This window comes from Tachypleus tridentatus, chromosome 1, assembly GCF_004210375.1.
Source record: "Tachypleus tridentatus isolate NWPU-2018 chromosome 1, ASM421037v1, whole genome shotgun sequence".
Classification (NCBI taxonomy): Eukaryota; Metazoa; Arthropoda; class Merostomata; order Xiphosura; family Limulidae; genus Tachypleus; species Tachypleus tridentatus.
The window spans coordinates 156,586,598-156,606,005 of NC_134825.1; the positions used below are offsets into that span (position 1 = coordinate 156,586,598).

Consider the following 19,408-nt stretch of genomic DNA (forward strand, 5'->3'; position numbering starts at 1 on the left):
AAAAAATGTGTTCACTATGCTACTAATTCTAAACCAAACCCTATTGTTTGCTCAGCTTCTATTTTTCACTACCTATCAACATCATTGTTTACAAAGCTTATATTTTCTCACTACATATATAATTTCCTCCCTACTAGCATCACCGTTTACTAGGTTTCTAATTCTCTACTATCTTAACCATCGTTTACTAAGTTTCTAATTCCCCACTATCTTATCCATCGTTCACTAAAATTCTAATTCCCCACTATGCTATCCATCGTTTACTAAGTTTCTAATACCCCACTCTCCTACCCATCGTTTACTAATATTCTAATACCCCACTCTCCTACCCATCGTTTACTAATATTCTAATTCCCCACTATGCTAAGTTTCTAACACCCCACTCTCCTACCCATCGTTTACTAATATTCTAATTCCCCACTATGCTATCCATCGTTTACTAAATTTCTAATACCCCACTCTCCTACCCATCGTTTACTAAGTGTCTAATTCCCCACTATGCTAAGTTTCTAACACCCCACTCTTCTACCCATCGTTTACTAAGTGTCTAATTCCCCACTATCCTATCTATCGTTTACAAAGATATTTAATCTTCCCAAGTTTTACCATAGTTCACTTAAATTGTGATTCCCAATTAAGATGACCAACGTTAACTAAAGTTTCGATTCCTCACCAGTCTGAACCGACAAACAGCAAGCTGTTAATTCTACGTTTGCTTTAATTATCGTTTACTGTGCTTCTAATCACCCACAGATTTCACTCACCTTTGCTGAGTTTCTAATTATCTTAGTTTCCTAACCTAGTTTTTTTTATATATATACAGAAACCTGAAACTCGAGAGCAGATAAAAATATATAGCACTTGTTTAATTAAAACAAGAACTTAGAACTTCATTTGTAAATGTTAAAAAGTTGTATACACAAATTTATAAACTTAGATATAAAACATATCTTACCTTTTCTAACTCCAGTAGATGAAATCGTAAGACTTGAATGGCCTGAACCATCTACCATTAAAAAAATAAAATCAAAGTGAATTTTCAATTTTTCATCTTAAATTCTATACCAGAAGATGTACTAACCGGACCACAAAATGTAAAAAAGAAGTCTAGAAAACAAAAACGTTTGTTTTAAAATGACTACTAGTATAATGCAAATTGTAATTGTTCTATCTATCCTTCCATCTAATCAGTTCTTAATGTAATTATTAATGTTACGAAAAACTAATATTAAAGTTCAATAACATACGGCAAGAAATTAAAACTGCAGTCACAGTCAGAAACACAGTTCTAGTCCAATTAACAGGTTTTATCTCTTAATGGCTGGATGAAAGAACTCATAAATTAGAAAGGTGCGCATAACAGAACTCAGGCTCGTCTCGTTTTAACTCGCACGTGTGTACTGCTTTACCCATAAACTTAAAATACTATGTACTTCGTTATAAAAAAACAAAAAAAAAACAGTCCTTTGGCTCAGGATAATATCATGTTAAACTAAAATTCGTTGATTAGTCATAAAAAGATATGTTAAAAAATTAAATTTTGTGGCACAGTTTATTCATGTGCTATAATAATAACAATATTACCCCTCGTCACTTTGTTGATGGCGGTAGAACTAAGCAGATTGCGCATGTCCATACTAATCCTTCCGAAGCTGTGAGTTCAGCGATAAATAGGTGGCCATGAGCATTTGTCTATATAATAAGCTATTCATAAACACTGTCATATAACTGTCGAAATATTTGTTTAAAAAACACGAAAAGTATTTAATTTTAAGCTCTGAAGACCCTCCAGTATATTAATAAGCTTTCAAAAGACTTTAAAAAGTTTTAAAAATATTTTATCTTGTACTGAATGTTTTACAAGCAAGCATCAAATAGAACGCAACGTTTGTCAGAAGCGTTTCGTAGGACATGATGATTTCTGTAAACATGAAATAGTCTTCTAAACTATCATAAAATTGCTTAGGGTTCTTTTATTGTAGCAGTTATAAAACTAAGAGTATTGACACTTTTCTTTCTCAATTTTTGAGTAGCTTTGGATGTGAAATTCCAAATAAATGTTGTACAGCAAGCTTTTCTCAAAGGGTCACACCCATGATAAACGTGGTCCAAGCTATTTCTTTACCAGATATTTTATTGTAAACTATATCATCTAGCTTATTGTTTTTTACTTTGTTTTCTCCGAGACACTGCCAAATCTAATTCGTTCTCACACAGTTTTAACCTTATGATGATATGATTTTACACCCGTATATATTTGTATAAGCTCTGTAATATGCTTTTGCACCCGTATGCACTTGTATAACCTGTGTAATATGTTAATACACACGCAACCGGGTCCCTCGCTGGTACAGCGGTAAGTCTCCTGATTTACACTGCTAAAAGCGGGCGTTCGAATCCTGTCGGTGGACTCAGTCGATAGTCCAATGTAACTTTGATATAAGAAAAAATCACATGATGTTGGTTTTGAAAATACATGTTGATTACCGGTGAACTTACTTTATATGAAAAGTTTTGTTGTAAATTAAACAAACTTCGTGTTATTGAACAACACAAATTTTAGTTTTATGTTATACACTGTATTAATTCATTAATATTATTATATATGTATACAGATTATATATGATAAGAATCAATATAAATATTGTGTATCAGCCAGTACATTTCTGTTCTGTTTTGTTAGCCCGTACGTATTGTAGCTTTAACATGGACCTTGTATTACGGCTACTAAAACACAAGAAGTGTGTTTTACAGAACACAAGTTTTATGTTGTAATGAAGTTTATTTTCTGTTAAATTATATTCAATGATTTTAAACTGATGCGCATTTTTCAAAGATGAGTGTTTGTTTGTTTGTTTTTTGAATTTCGCACAAAGCTACTCGAGGGCTATCTGTGCTAGCCGTCCCTAATTCAGCAGTGTAAGACTAGAAGGAAGGCAGCTAGTCATCACCACCCACCGCCAACTCTTGAGCTACTCTTTTTACCAACGAATAGTGGGATTGACCGTCACATTATAACGCCCCCACGGCTTAAAGGGCGAGCATGTTTGGCGCGACGGTGATGCGAACCCGCGACCCTCAGATTACGAGTCGCACGCCTTAACACGCTTGGCCATGCCGGGCCCATTTCAAAGATGACCTCTATATCTAAATCATTACAGGTTTTCAATCAAAACATGTATCGAACATTTACACCAAAATCCGTTCAGATTTAATAAACTAATAACATATGACCACCAGATTAAACGTACATCCAAGGTCTTTAATTTCAACTTAGTCACTGTTGTACAAACAGTAAGTTGACTATATATGGATACACTTAGACAACGTTGTATGACGAGCAAGATGACTCGTACACCCGAACATTTTAAGTATATACGGGGGTGGGGGGTGACATGTACATCAGAGCAAATACAAGGGACTAAGGTGACTCATACACAGGAGTATTTTAGGTATACAAAGGACTAACGTGTTTCATACACCGGAATATTTTAGGTATACCAAAAACTAAGGTGACTCACATACCAAAATATTTTAGGTATCCAAAGAACTAAGGTGACTCATATATCGGAATATTTTAGGTATACAAAGAACTAACGTGTTTCTTTCATACATCGGAATATTTTAGGTACACAAAGAACTAAGGTGACTCATATATCGGAATATTTTATGTATACAAAGAACTACGGTCATTTTAAATCATTGGTGGTGGACAAGAAGGCTGTTACTCAAGATTTTTGCAAGTCTTCATGAGAGACTAGATGTAATTCTAAGGTTTTCAGGTCTACTTGGAGACTAAGATGATACAAAAACAGGATTTTTTCAGATCTAATTGAGAAGCGAAACATCCTGAACACCCAGAGCTTTTCAGGTCTACTTCAAGAGTGAAATGAGCTGTATTCATCCAGAGGCTTTCAGCTGTACTTGACCAATAGCGTAAGCGGCATTCTAACTGTCACTATAAACACAACATATATTAACTTTGAAAGGAAATGCTGTTATTTAAATATCCAGGAAATTGTATTGTTTGTGGTACTAGAAACAATACAACACTATTAACAACTACTACGAAACAGGTACGTTAATAAAATGAATAGCCTAGGAAAGTTTTAATTTCAGTTAAAGCTTATAAGAAATATATCTATTCACTCTTCGTATATCATGTGTTTCCACGTAACTGACGTTTCTCTGATGTGGTAAAAGAATGAGGTTTTTCAATAATTTCACAAAAAAGAATGAAAACATACTAAAGAGAGTTGCGCACGTTATATTAAAACGATATTAGATATGTAGATCAACAAATCACATGACAACCACACTAGATATAAAATTGCTGCGGAAAGGAATATACTGGAACTGCATTTTGATACTTGACGTTCGCAGGTACTGTGATGCCACTGGAAACTGGACGCTTTTGGGAATAATATGTGACAGATCTTTCCCACCCAAAATATTCATAAAGTAAAAGCATAAAAATGCGAATAGATCAGGGACTTAGAATTCCTTGTGATAGAAATGTCCCTGGTACGTAATTGCATTTGAGAACAAAATAACATGGATCAGCTTGGGGTACTAGAATCATCCCTCTATAACAAATAGGTCTGCAACAAGTCATATAACAGCCATGGCAAGCAAAATGTAACGTCATGTAACAGGTGAGAATTCACAAACACTAAAGTTACTAACTTGACATGAAGCCGAAACAATACGCAACATAATCAAGATGCAACTCCGCCTGGAAAAGTGGCAGAAGTTACGCGTATTCAAGTTTCTTACACAACATAACCGTTAAAACGTTACATACTTGAAGTCATCGAAGAATAATATGAGTATTTATGCTATTCCATAAGAAGACATAATGACTAAGCCGTCCATGTATTTCTATGCGATTAGACTATCAGAACGGGTAGAAGAGAAACTGTTGTCCTCGTGCACTAGATGGTTAATAGAAATACACAAAGAGTAGTGGCGTACTTTTAACATGACATTCGTACGGTATATTGTTTTGCAATAAAAATTACGTTACATGAGTAGTGTTAAAATTCACCACCCGTTAAAAGATATTAACATGAAAGAAGATGACGACATGGACCATAACGAGGTCGTGAAGCTCCAAAAATATAACATACTCAACCTCTGTACAGATATAACATGCATATATTGGCATATATCATATAAGTGTGTACAAATATAAATTGCCACAAATAAGGTCATATATTTTAGGTTTCGTTGAAGAATAAATAAATATTTACAGTAGGGAAATATTTACAAATTGAAGCAAAACAAATCCAAAAAGATCTACAGTTAGATGAAGTCGCCTTCAATGCACTCCTCTAACAAGAATGTATACCTTCAGTTTAGCTGCACATGAATTACAGGCAAAGACAGGACAATAAATATTTTGTGTTCGTGTTTAAAACCAATATTATTCAATTGAATTATTTTCGTTACTAATATGGCTTTCAAATCCTTTCCTCTAAAGAAATCACTTCCTTTCCTTACGTGATATTAACTGTATCGTTTAAGACATATTTGTGCTGACCTACAAAAAAACAAAACTTTTGGAAAGTTTCCCTTTAAAAGGTGAACATTTCCATATACGTTATTTCAAGTACATGTGCTATCTTAAGATGAGTTAATCGTGTGTTTTTTCGTCTTAATAAAAAGCTTTATCATTCTCTAACAAATTATAGAAAGTTTATGGCATGATGAAAGCAACTAATGGATTGTTCGATTACAATAAAGATATCTAATAAAATATACGTAATTTTTTATAACGTTTAAAATATATTGTTATAACCTTATGATAAGAGTACTAACAGTGAGAGAAAAAAAACACGCAACTATTAACGTTCATTAGGAATTCAGCTTGTGTGCACCATATTTATTTATTTGTCATTTAGATCAGACAGCCCACACACATAGTCACAGAGAAAAACATAAATACTTGAACATAAGCAGAATCTGATAAGAAATGTATATTTAAGTACAAATTAGATAAATGAAAACTCTCACAAGTACAAGCCTACACAAAGTGTACATTAAATATATTATAATGCACACTAGAACATGACAAAATAAAAATTACGTATGTATAAATACACACTTAAACACACAATAATCTGATTAAGATACAAATTAGAAATTGATAAATACAAGTACAGAAAATAACGATTTTTTTATAATACACAACTGCACAGTAATAGAGCAGAATGTGATAATAAAAAAAGTACTTTCATGCAAGTAGCAGAGTCAGAGGAACGGGTATTAGAACACATTATAACAGAAGTCTGAAAACAAATACACACGGCAGACTAGAGCGGTATACATAAATACTCCCTACGTTATAGCACACACAAATATGAAGTACGTAATACAGAATGTAGCACGAAACCTTTCAAATCACATACCAAAACATACTGTAATTTAAGTGAACATAAGAATACACCAAAATGTGATAAGAAAGTTTACGTAAGTGCACACTAGAACATAGCAGATGTGATAACAAGGATACGTAAATGTCCACTGCGTAAGAAGATCCGATAGAAAGTAGAGGGTGTGTAGAAGTTATTAACCAGCATGGTGTTTTTAAGCCCCGCCCTCACTATAATTTTTCTACGTCATGTTTGTGTTTAACTGTGTCGTTTTCGTTTGTTATAATAATTAGTTGAAATGTCATTAACCTTGCACGAACGTATACAAGTGTTTTTCTTTGTGACGTTGTGTCGTGATAACAACGTTACACATTTTCGAACAGTCATAAGGGTGTGCTTACAAAAAAAATAATAGCGATACTCAGCCTCCGCATCGTCCTATTTATGCACAAAAAGACTGGAATATAGTAAGTATATGTGATAATACACACCACATGGAAGCACATGTGACAACAAGTATGTGTAAGCACACGGTATAACATGGCAGAATCTGTTAACAATTATTAGTAAACAGCAAAACGTTTAAAACGCAAGTACATTTCGTACGTGGCATCAAAAATGTTTGTGTATATATATATGACACAGCAAAATCTGAGACATGTACATGTAAACGCACCACATAGCAGTCTGAGAACATATATGTGAAAAATACGCATTATATGTACTTATGATGTGTACTTATGAAAAAACAAACCAGCTCTTAATATATACATCTAAAACTGTGTTCTTGAATGTATGATTGGTTGGTTCCTTACTTCTTTCAAAATACCTACATTACATTTAATACATTAGTTTAATACGAGAAATGTCAGGAGTGAAAGTATTTGTTTTTAATTTCGCGCCAAGCTACACGAGGGCTATTTGTGCTTGCCATCCCTAATTTAGGAGTATAAGACTAGAGGGAAGGCAGCTAGTCATCACCACCCACCGCTAACACTTGGACTACTGTTTTACCAACGAATAGTGGTATTGACCGTCACATTATAATGCTCTTATGGTTGAAAGTGCGGGCATGTTTGATACGACGGGGATTCGAACCTGCGACCCTCAGAGTACGAGTCGAGAGCCTTGACCATTTAGCCATGAGGAGGCGGAAGCGAAAGTAAGGAAAGTGAATAATTCTGAATAATTTATACCTACATATATAGGTATAGATATCCTGTTATCACGTCTTAGGTTTAGATTACACTGTGCCCAAGATATGCTTGCCGACAGTATATACAGAAAATATTAATAATCCATTGTTATTGATGTTATTGTGACATGTGGTCAGAGAAAACTCGAACTAGACAGCAATCTATCTCTCTATCTTCTTGTCTATCTATCTGTCTGTTTATCTATCTCTCTGTCTGCTTGTATATCTATCTGTTTATCTCTCTCTCTGTCTGCTTGTATATCTATCTGTTTATCTATCTCTCTGTCTTCTTGTCTATCTATCAATTAAACACTCCCATAAAGCACCTAAAAGTCGCTCAATAAAAAAAAAATGAAACTAAGTGAATACTCAAGAATAAAATAAAATACGTTAAATTTAAAATAAGCATCGTAATAACTGGTTCCTATGAACGAAATACACAGCACAAACACATACACACACCTTAAAAGAAAAGATTAACTTCGAAGCATTAAATACGTTGAAAACAAAACATTTTTTTTATGTAACTGTTACATAAACTGAATAAAAATGGGATAATATGTACTTACAAGGCTGTCTAACTCAGGATTTTGGACATAGTAATGTTTTTCTTGTCTTATCTGCAAAATAAAAGTGTAAACAAAACGAATTCAGCAAAAGGACGTCGAAAGAAAAGTTCTTTACTTACTATTGCGTCTAATTCTTCATCTGCTGTGTACTGGAGGCTTTCTACCAATATCTGCAAGTGAACATCGACAAACAACACTAAGCCTTCCTTCGTAGGTAACGTTCTTTTAAATTTTTTTCTGCATTTATATCGTCACTTACGCGGAGATATTTTTCAATGCTAAACTTTCCTTCGCAGGTAACGTTCTTTAAAATTATGCTTTTTCTGCATTACATAGCGTCACTTACGCAGAAATATTACTCAATGCTTAAGCATATTGTGTTGAAGAAACGCTTTGTAAAACATAGAAAATTACAGAAAAAAAATATTTTCCAAGCAACTCTGCACAAGCAGAACATATTAAAATAACAACACACACAAACATGCGCATAGAACAGTAAAGAAAGAAACCCATCGTTTTAAAACAAAATCTACGCCTTTGAGTTTTATCTAATTTCGAACCTTAATAAGTTGTAATTTACATAACAGTGCGTTAGGACTGATTTATAACAGTAAACCAGTTATTGACTTAATTAGCAAAATCGCTTGGAGAGCATTCCATTGTTTCTGTAATTTGAAAAGCATATTATTTCTGTTTCTTTTTAATGATAGCTTCAAATTGGTGTTAGGCAATCTTGAAACACTTAGATGGTGTTAAAATAATCACACTTCAAATAAAAACTATAATGTTACACTATATAATGACATAAATATAAACCTGAAACTGTTTTTAAAATATCGAAGGCATATAGTTAGCTCTGTTGTTGAAAATAAACCAAAAACAAACATTGTAAGAGGACATATGTTTATAACATTCTGATTCAGCCGTTTGCTTGTAATGAAACACACAGTAGATGAAATCCGACAACTGTATATATACATATATATATATATACACATACAGATTAATACACTTAGCTAGTTGATGTATAAGTATTCGTTTTCAACGTGGGCGTCACATCTATGTGAAGGCTATTTTTCACTAGCTCGCTTAAGCCTTTTTCTCTTAATGCATCAAGTTACAGATAAATTTTAAACCACCATATATATAATAATGTACCTCCAGAATAAACTACGTACAGATGTTTTCTCATATTTCCAAGCCTGTATAATATTGTATATTTTTAGATGACTTTTTTACTTTCAGATTTCTCCTGTGTATGTATAATTATGAAGCAGGAAAATATTAAGAAACCGAAACACAGGGATCTTATCCAAATATTGAGAGTTCGTGAAGAAGAAAGAGAAATGATTGAAGATCTATGATTTGCTTTAAAACAGTATTGATTTCAGAAACTTTCACTCATGCAAAATAGAAATCTGTAGTGTGTCGGTTTCAGGGACTTTCACACATGAGTTCCGCGACATTATTAATTATTACTACTCTGATAAAGTCATCCTTAAACCTTTCAGAAAAGACATACTTGAAGCTGGTATTGATAAAAACTATTGTTACAAAAACAAACACAGCTTTACTTTGTACAGTTAATCCGGTAATATTTTAACAAGATCACTAATTCAAAAGGTGCACACAGCAAAAATACAAATATTCACTTGAAGAAATGTATTTAATGTTCATTGGATAAACGTAAGAAACTCCAAATGACAAATTATTGTGGAATTAATTTTAAGTTATTAGAAGTTATAAATGAAGATAAAAGAAAAGAAAAAGCTACGTTTATTAAGAGTAGACGCGTATTACAAAAGTTGTTTCACAAATATTACCTGCTTGGCGAAGACTGCGATATCCTCGTTGAAAGATTCGGAAGAGCAGACGTCACCGCCAGCGATACCAGGATCGCGCGGAGTACTTGTCGCTAGCTCGCACTTCTCGAAGATCAAAGCTAATAGCGGAAACAGCGGGTGTCTGAAAACAAGGAAGAATAAGTCGATAACAGACATCATTGACTCGTGGGACAAACTTATAGAAAATCAGAAACTTAAGCTTTTTAGGTTATTGCGTTAGATCCCACAAAACAAAATCTTACGTCATTGTTCATTGAGCTTTCATTACATACAAACTCCCGCAAGGTCCCACCGCCGCGTCACAGCTTCTATTCCACTCGAGTACTTGTTAAAAGCAAAGAATGGGTCAGAATCTATCTAAAGAAGTTACCGGTAAACTCTAAATCAAGCTGGACGACCAACATTGTTAAGCCTAACTATTATTACGTAGTAGTTATTCAGTAAGCAAAGTCAAACCAGATCACAAGAGTTAAACTTAAACTTCGTTTTATGATTTTAAGCACTGTAAGTCTCAAGTTAAAATATAACAGCGAACAAAAAAAAATATCCAAGACAAAAACACCGAAGTAACTGCACAGATAAAAACTGGAAATATTTGATACCATAACAAGTTGAAACATTGTCGTATCTCCTGTCACAACAATTTTTTATAATTACTATGTACAAAAGCAGTTTTATATAACCATTTAAGCTAGTTTAAATGTTTCTGGTTGTTTTTAGCCTAAAAATCGACAACAGTTCTTTCATCTGATTGAAGAAAGAGTATAAACGTGTTGAATATTAGTTGATTTGTGAACAAATATTCGCTGTTTATTTGTGTGCGATATGCTATTTCGAAAATGAAATTTATATTTCAGATGTAAAAAGCGTTTTGTAGGTTTCAAAAAAACGTACATTTTGTGTGTCAAAACTATTTTGTACACTTTAACAAACGTAGGTTTCAGGTCGAAAATATTTTGTAACTTTTAGCCAACGTATATTCCAAGTATAAAACAATTTTGTAGCTTTAAACAAACGTAAATTTCGGGTGTAAAACTATTTTGTAGTCTTTAACATACGTAGGTTTCAGATCTAAAAACTATTTTTTTAACTTTTGACAAACACATATTTCAGATGTAAAAGCTATTTTGTCGCTTTTAACAAGCGCAGGTTTCAGGTCTAAAATTATTTTGTAACTTTTAACAAACGTATATTATGGTGTAAAAACTATTTTTTAGTCTTTAACAAACGTATATTTCAGATGTAAAAACTATTTTGTAGCCTTTAACAAACATATATTTCAGATGTAAAAACTATTTTGTAGCTTTTAACAAACGTATATTTCAAGTGTAAAAACTATTTTGTAGTATTTAACAAACGTAGGTTTCGGGTCTAAAAATATTTTATGATTTTTAACAAACGTATATTTCAGGTGTAAATACCATTTTGTAACTTTTAGCAAACGTATATTTGAGATGTAAAAATTATTTTATAACTTTTAGCCAACGTATATTTAAAGTGTAAAAACTATTTTGTAGTCTTTAATAAACGTAGGTTTCAGGTCTAAAAACTATTTTTAACTTTTAACAAACGTATATTTCAGGTCTAAAAACTATTTTGTGGCTTTAACAAGCATAGGTTTCAGGTCTAAAACTATTTTGTAATTTTTAACAAACGTATATTTTAGATATAAAACTATTTTGTACTCTTTAACAAACGTAGATTTTAGGTCGAAAAACTATTTTGTACCTTTTAACAAACGTAGGTTTCGGGTCTAAAAATATTTTATAACTTTTAACAAACGTGTATATCAGGTGTAAAACTATTTTGTAATTTTTAACAAACGTATATTTCAGGTGTAAAACTATTTTGTGGCTTTTAAGAAGCATGGGTTTCAGGTCTAAAACTATTTTGTAATTTTTAACAAACGTATATTTCAGATATAAAACTATTTTGTACTCTTTAACAAACGTAGATTTTAGGTCGAAAAACTATTTTGTACCTTTTAACAAACGTAGGTTTCGGGTCTAAAAATATTTTATAACTTTTAACAAACGTGTATATCAGGTGTAAAACTGTTTTGTAATTTTTAACAAACGTATATTTCAGGTGTAAAAACTATTTTGTGGCTTTTAAGAAGCATGGGTTTCAGGTCTAAAACTATTTTGTAATTTTTAACAAACGTATATTTCAGATATAAAACTATTTTATACTCTTTAACAAACGTAGGTTTCGGGTATAAAAATATTTTATAACCTTTAACAATTGTATATTTCAGGTGTAAAACTACTTTGTAGCTTTTAGCAAACATATATTTCAGGTGTAAAACTATTTTTAACTTTCCACAAACGTATATTTGAGGTGTAAAAACTATTTTATAACTTGTAACAAACGTATATTTCAGGCGTAAAACTATTTTGTAGACTTTATCAAACGTATATTTCAGGTGTAAAACTATTTTGTAACTTTTAGTAGTCGTTTATTTCAGATGTAAAACTATTTTGTAACTTTTAACAAACGCATATTTTAAGTGTAAAACTATTTTATAGCTTTTAACAAACGTTGGTTTCAGCTGTAAAAATTGTTATGTTGGCTTCAACAAACATTGATTTCAGGAGTAAAAGTATTTTATAGGTTTTAACAATCATAGGTTTCAGGTATAAAAGCTGCTATTTATGTTTTTAACCGTGTTTTTCAGTACTACCACTGTCATAGAATTTTGTGGATCGAGAACAGAGAAAATTTGTCGCTAGAAGTATGTTAATTATAACTTGTTAATAAGTTGCAAAGTATATATATCTGTAAGTGTGTATTTACAGTGGTTACTAGTATTCCATTAAATATGTGTGTGCTACACTCTATCCTTTGAGTGAAAACAGTCTTCTCAACAACAACAGAAAATCTAAGATTTTGCTTACACATTGAAAATTAGTGAAACTCAGAAATATTAAATTTATTGGTAGTTATAAACAATGCCATAACTAATGGTCTGTTAAATTCGTCCTAGGACAACTCCTTGGGCAAGTTATTGAATCACATATGCATATCACTGTACAGAGTCCCAAACTTATACGCTATGTTAAAGAAGCTAAGCCATAAAAGCTAAGCCATGGATACGTTTTCCAGTTTTCACTTCAACCTTCTCTTTCCTAATACTTCGGTGACTCAGCGTCTCAATTTTAAACGACACACGTAAGCAGTTTCATTCTTGATTACGAGTATTAGAGACTGTATTTTACAATACGAATAACAGTCAGCAGATAGGAGCAGTCACTCCCCACTTCAGATTAGTAGTTGTTAAAGTTCATCAAGACACACGAACACTGGCAATTTATAAATCAAACCTATTAAAGAACGTGGTTAAAACTTTAACGTCAAGGGTATTTATTATTAAAAAAAGTACAACCGTCCAGTATTTCAGATTTTTTTAACAAACGTATAACCTTGCACATTCCCCACCCCACTGAACTGTAAGACCTGGTATTGGGTGGCAAATTAGCATGTAGATAGGTCGTAAGTTTTGTGTCTGCAGGATTACCACATTTTCAGGGTTATTGCCTATAGGTGTGACATTGAAGACCGTCTTACCCTCTAACCCGTAAGCCCTCATAGTTTAATCTGATGAATCTTTTTTTAAAATATCACGGTTCACTGGTTTTAATCTGATTTAATGATCAGAGCTTTGAAGCATCCAAACACGTTTCAATGTAATTTTGAAATATAAAATCGCAAAGTGGTCATTAATGTTAAGTGTGTGGTAATTAACATTTGCTTTAATAATGTTATCTATCTGACTTCCTTGAAAACAGACAATAGTTACCATACAGTGATAGATATTAATTAAGTTCTCAAAGTTCGCCTGTGAAATAGATATACCCCTCAGAGAAGTTGCGTTAGTGTAATCCACTTGTTATTTATGTTAATGATTACGGCATATCCATTATATAATAATTACTTTGTCTTCTTCATTTACAAGATTGGTGTTCAGAGTATGATAGAAAATTATGTCGTACCTGCTTCACGTTCATCTGTGGACACTAATTACTTCACTAGAATTAACTAAGTGAAGCAGCAAGTTATACCTCCGTGAAATTAACAAAGTTTTCATTCCCACAATTCCTCATTTACAACTTTATAATATAAAACTCTTGACAAAAATTTCTTATCTTAATTAGGATTCAAGCTAACTTTTATAAATTATGTTGTTCCTAAGTGAATAGAACTTCACAAAGTCAACTACATATGAAGATAGGACTGCGATTTTAAGGCAGTGTCATTAAGGCTTGAATCTAGATGCCCAAGGGCTACAGATTGAAACTCTATAGTCAATACAGAATCTCCATATAGCTCTTTTTAATGTAAAGTGTCACATGTTTGGAAACAGAAATCCATATATACTATTATCATTATCTTAATGAGTTTTATTTTCGGATATTTTAAAAAGTGATCACCCATGAAAACTTATTTATGTTTTACAATTAAATTTTTATTTAATTAATACCTATCTTAAATTACTCTCAGCGCTACTTATGTAGCAGTTCTTTACAGGTCTAAAATTATTTTTGAAGTTTGGAAAAAAAATTTAAACAGTAAGTAGAAATTAGTAACGTTTTATTTGTTTTAAGTATATTTTGGAAGTGTTATGTATATATAGATATATATATTATTTTCCGTTTACTAATAAGAGCTTCTAAATTAACGTAAAGAAGAGACTCCAATTTTCAGATGTAACTGGGTGTATAGGAATTCTTAATACTTTATTTTATCAATCTAACACACATATATATCTTTGTGTAAACTTTGATTCATATATAGGTAAAAATGGCTCGTTTGGGTTGAGACACTTTTTATGTAGAGGAGCGAATCTGATGATGACCGAAGATGATGACTCGCTCTTCTACATAGAGCTTTCTCTACCCATATCAGCCGTTTTACATATATATTTTTCTGTACAAGTGGGTTTTCTCGTCATTACTGAAACTTTAATTCAACTGTTACCACATTTATTGACAGCTACTGGAATAATACAATTAAATAAAAACACGTCAGTTCGACTGTGCTTAACTTATAACCGTTTTCTGGTGTGCAAGCACACTTTTTATCAATTGTGGAAAATGTTTTTCCATAAACCTTTTAAGAGCAACGCTCAAGAGTTAGGACATATCCAATGAGAGTTTGAGTGTTTTTTTCCACGTCTTCAGAGTTGCTGCGTCACTCCATTTTTCTAGATTTATCACACCAGTGTAACAAGAAACAAATGCACGACTTGTACATTTACTTCAAAATGTACCTCACTTCTTAAGCAAATCTTTTTAGAATATAGCGTATAAAGCCCTTCTCGCAGCCCTAAATTTACGACCACGTCTGACACGGATTTACAATATGTGTTTAGAATGGAACTATGCGTTACATTCCACAAAACATTACTGAGACAGATCTGGACTCTTGCGTGTTTAACACAGTATCAAACGACGAAGACAATGACAACTACGTGTAGGCTGATATAATTAGAGGAAAGAATAATCACGGAGTACAAAATATACCATGGAGGGTCTTTTAAGGAAGTCTATATGACACTTAGTTTATGTCAAGAAGGCAAAACAGAGTACATGAGCTTCTAAATCAACTAGATCAGCCACAGTGAACACCTATGACTGGAGAGCCAAGAGATTAGTATATGACATGTTTAACAGACTTTGCCCAAATTGTATCAGAGAAAATCTCAAACTTACAGTTTTTGTTTTAACTTAAAACTAAAAAGCAATATTTAATCATTACACAGTAAAGCGAGGAGAAACATTGGTCATTTGTATACTCAGTGTAGTTATGTAGGCAATGTGGTGACAGCCCACAGCAAAGCAAGGAGAAACATTATAAATATCCCGTTGTACCATTTTCTTCTCCAAGATACAGAAATCCCAATTTTAAAATAATATTTTATACCGAAACTTATGTTTGATAGAGTCTTTAATTAATTATCTTTTACAATTGTTACAATTCTTCCTAAACAAAAAGCTTATAAAATCAGAACATATACATATATACTGATAGGACAATTTCACAGAAAAGCAATTAATGCATAACGTACAAATAAGTGAGTTTTATAAATATACATTATGTAAAATTACCATATCTTTATTATAGGATTTCTGATAAACAATGTCGTATTTTTGCATAATTACATCGTAAGCGCTAAACATTTAGTTGTATTTCTTTAATATAATACGGATAACTGTAAAATATATCCATATACATATATTATAGATAAAAATACAGGGTCGGACATAAGTTAATATACGGTTGGTATTAAATAAAATATTACTGTAATAACCAATTTATCTGTTGTTTATTTCTGTGTAACACAGTGTAATTTATTCGCATCCATTCGATTGCTCTAGTTCTTTAAAAAAATCAAAACCTTCACTCATGCTACAAAATTTAAATTTTAAGACAAGCCAGTTTGCATGTTCTATCATTTAAAAATAAAATTACCTTTTTAAACTACACACAGTAACGTGAATTTTACTACCCCTAATACTTGAGCATACTAAAAAAGTATGTTTTCGATAGTATGTTACTTCTGATAGTATGTTAGTGTACTGGATTCGGAAGCAAACTTAATATCATAAACTTACCCATAAATAGCATCTTTGTCCCGTTTATGAACGTCTGGTATTGAGCCCATGACGTGATCGGTCACGGGGTGATACTGATGCATAGAAGGATTCAGACGAGGGCTATGAGTGAGAGTGGACATTGGTCTGTGCCCATGAGGGTCGTAAAGTGATGCGTCCATTGAACCGAAATGTTCATTGTACTGCATGATGGATAGACAACCGATACAGACCTAAATTACTTTTGTATTTATTTGAATAAAATAAATCATGTCATGGCGTAAAACGGCGGCTCTGCCGATCACGAGCAATAAACGTGTTACAGACAAACAAGCTTAATAACATGTACGGATATCTAGATTGCGCGCTCGGCCTGTCATTCAATAAGCAAACTCACCAACCGACGAGTGCATTTGAGACTTTAAATGATCCACAGTGTAAATACACATGTGTATAAAACACATATGTAAAAGCTGCAAAGTCAAATGTTTGTCCACACCACAAGTTATCGACGTGACTGCTTTAGAACTCGACGTCATCAATGAAGTAACCCACTTCTCATTACTCCTTGCAGGCCTTAGTAGTTATTGCAGTCTGGCTTGTCAATCAAACCGCTGTTACTATAACAGCAATAATAAATGAGCCGTCAGTCGTTTCCGCCGTGGGCGTTTGCTCAGCCCCGAGTTCCCGACATCCTAGAACGGCTGCGTGGTTAACTTTAGCCCCTTGTTCAGATTCAGTAAGAGTAAACCGTCTTCCTCACTCTGAGACGACACTTTTGCAGTGTGAAAACTGATGCCCTGCTCCGTAAACGGTGGGCAAAATCAAGGACCAAACTACGCGCTCCTGTGTCTCGTGCTGAGAGGAACGTATCTTGGTCGTTACCACTACTTTACAGGGAGGGTTCGAGAAACTGGAGAGGGCTTTTTTTTTTTTTTTCTTTTAGAAAGGGTATTTCTCAGCAAATAAAAAGTCTATACTAAGTTACTTGTTGCAAGGTTGGCATAAAAATGGAAGTGACTTGACAACTCATTAGCAGATAATGTTTCTGGAAAGCGATCCATTCGTTTGAAAAAGTCTTAGCTATAGGTGTGGTCAGATGGTCACGTATGCTGACCACCCACATGGTTCGATTACAGGGTAGTTAAACGATGCCAGTGATTCTGTAGGGTTAACGAGAGTTGAATTTCTAATAAACTAATCTATTCGATGGAATGCAGCGACGGAAGTGACGATAATACCTGACGAAACAAGTCTCAAAAGAGGTTTTATAAAAGAATATTAACGGGGAAACTCAAATTATAAGTTTTTCGTTATCACAGAGGAAGTGTGATCGATTAAAAGGATAAAAAACATATCATATTATCCCAAATTATTGACATAGTGTTAAATCTTTATAATTAAATCGATCAAATAAAATATTTAATAAAACGAATAAAGTAACAAACTATAAGTTTATGCTCGTTTTTAAATTAGAAAATTAATAAACATTTTATTAACTCTCTATTGTTAACACTTTTATTTCTTCTATAAGTAAAAAAGTAAAGAAATGAACAAAGAGAGTTTTGAAAATCAGAGTAGATAAATAGAAACCAAGCCGAGATAAATACTATTTTTTAACATATTTCTCGGAATTATATTTGAAAAATTGTATTATTTGAAAAGTTGGTTAAAAGAATATATGAGAATAATGAAAGCTTTGCAACTAAATAGAAGGATTATTAGTTATTTTGTTAGTTACTTCTATTTTTATGTAGCAAAGAATAAATACAAATATTCTAAATATCTTACTCTATGCACAAACAAACATAAAATCTTAATCGCAAATAGCAGGAGACATATAACTCTGTGCCTACATTGAATTAAAACGTTTATATTACAAAGTTAGTCAGCAAAATTTAAATTAAGAACAAACGCACATATAATGTAAGCCTAACGTCAAGATTTAAAACTTCTGTAATATAATGTAAGCCGAGCGTCAAGATTTGAAACTTCTGATGAAGTAGATTGTGTTAAGTGTTGTTGCTGTTATTGTAAGTTGTCATAAAGTTAGGTAGTGTCAGGGTTTAGAACTCATAACTGAATAGATAGATTGTGTTAATTTGAGTCCTGTATTGTGTTTTTGACCTTAGTTATTCCAGTCTACAAATAACAGATCCAATGTTTCATGTTATAGTATTGATCATAAAACAGTATCAACGACCTTTTTATGTATGCATCATATGTCATTCTTTGAAATGCCCTCAGTTCTAACTACATTCTTATGTGTATATATTATACATCATTTTTTATATGCTCTCAATTCCAACTATCTTCTCATGTATATATTATACGTCTTTTTTTTTTCAAATGTCCTCAGTTCTAACCACCTTATTATGTATATATTATATGCCATTCTTTGAAATTCCTTCAGTTCTTAAAACAGAACCATTTCAACCAGAAACAGTAAGGTTGTTCCCTCTGACAACATCCCATCCTTCTCTCACGTCAAGAATGCCTTCAAGGCCATTCATCCCAGTTCTTTGTTTTTCAACATCATTGTGTCATATAAAACAAAACATGTGCCAGCGACTGGAAGGAGGTTTCGCCACATAACAGGTGCGTTTGACAAGTCTGTTAAACCTAATTTTGTCCCAGCAATTACAATCTTTGACAAATATTCTTAAGATATTTGTTGATTAATAACTTTCCAAAAGTTCATAAGCTTTGTAATGCATTAATTATCTATTTATAAAACAAATACATGTTTTCGTTTGTTATGTCTAGCAATGTGCAAAGTGTTGTTTTTTGCTGTGTTGAGAGTTTTATGAGCAAATTTCGAAACTCAATATGA

At 32.6% G+C, this 19,408-nt stretch overlaps 1 protein-coding gene across 3 annotated transcripts in view; it reads right to left on the reverse strand.

The window, feature by feature from the left end:
- The window catches only part of LOC143228339 (homeobox protein Meis1-like), a 117,938-nt gene extending 100,502 nt beyond the window's left edge, over nucleotides 1–17,436 (reverse strand). The window contains exons 1-4 of one of the 3 annotated variants that reach the window (XM_076459610.1): nucleotides 16,597–17,436; nucleotides 9,962–10,103; nucleotides 8,139–8,189; nucleotides 956–1,006 (exon numbers count right to left, since the gene is read on the reverse strand). In XM_076459610.1, the coding sequence (XP_076315725.1) occupies nucleotides 956–1,006; nucleotides 8,139–8,189; nucleotides 9,962–10,103; nucleotides 16,597–16,784 (432 nt within the window). In that variant the 5' untranslated portion in view covers nucleotides 16,785–17,436. Of the gene's footprint in view, nucleotides 1–955; nucleotides 1,007–8,138; nucleotides 8,190–8,257; nucleotides 8,309–9,961; nucleotides 10,104–10,224; nucleotides 10,245–16,596 lie in introns of those variants that run through there. The other 2 variants (XM_076459616.1, XM_076459622.1) reach the window with 2 other exon arrangements.
- Nucleotides 17,437–19,408: the final 1,972 nt, after the last annotated feature.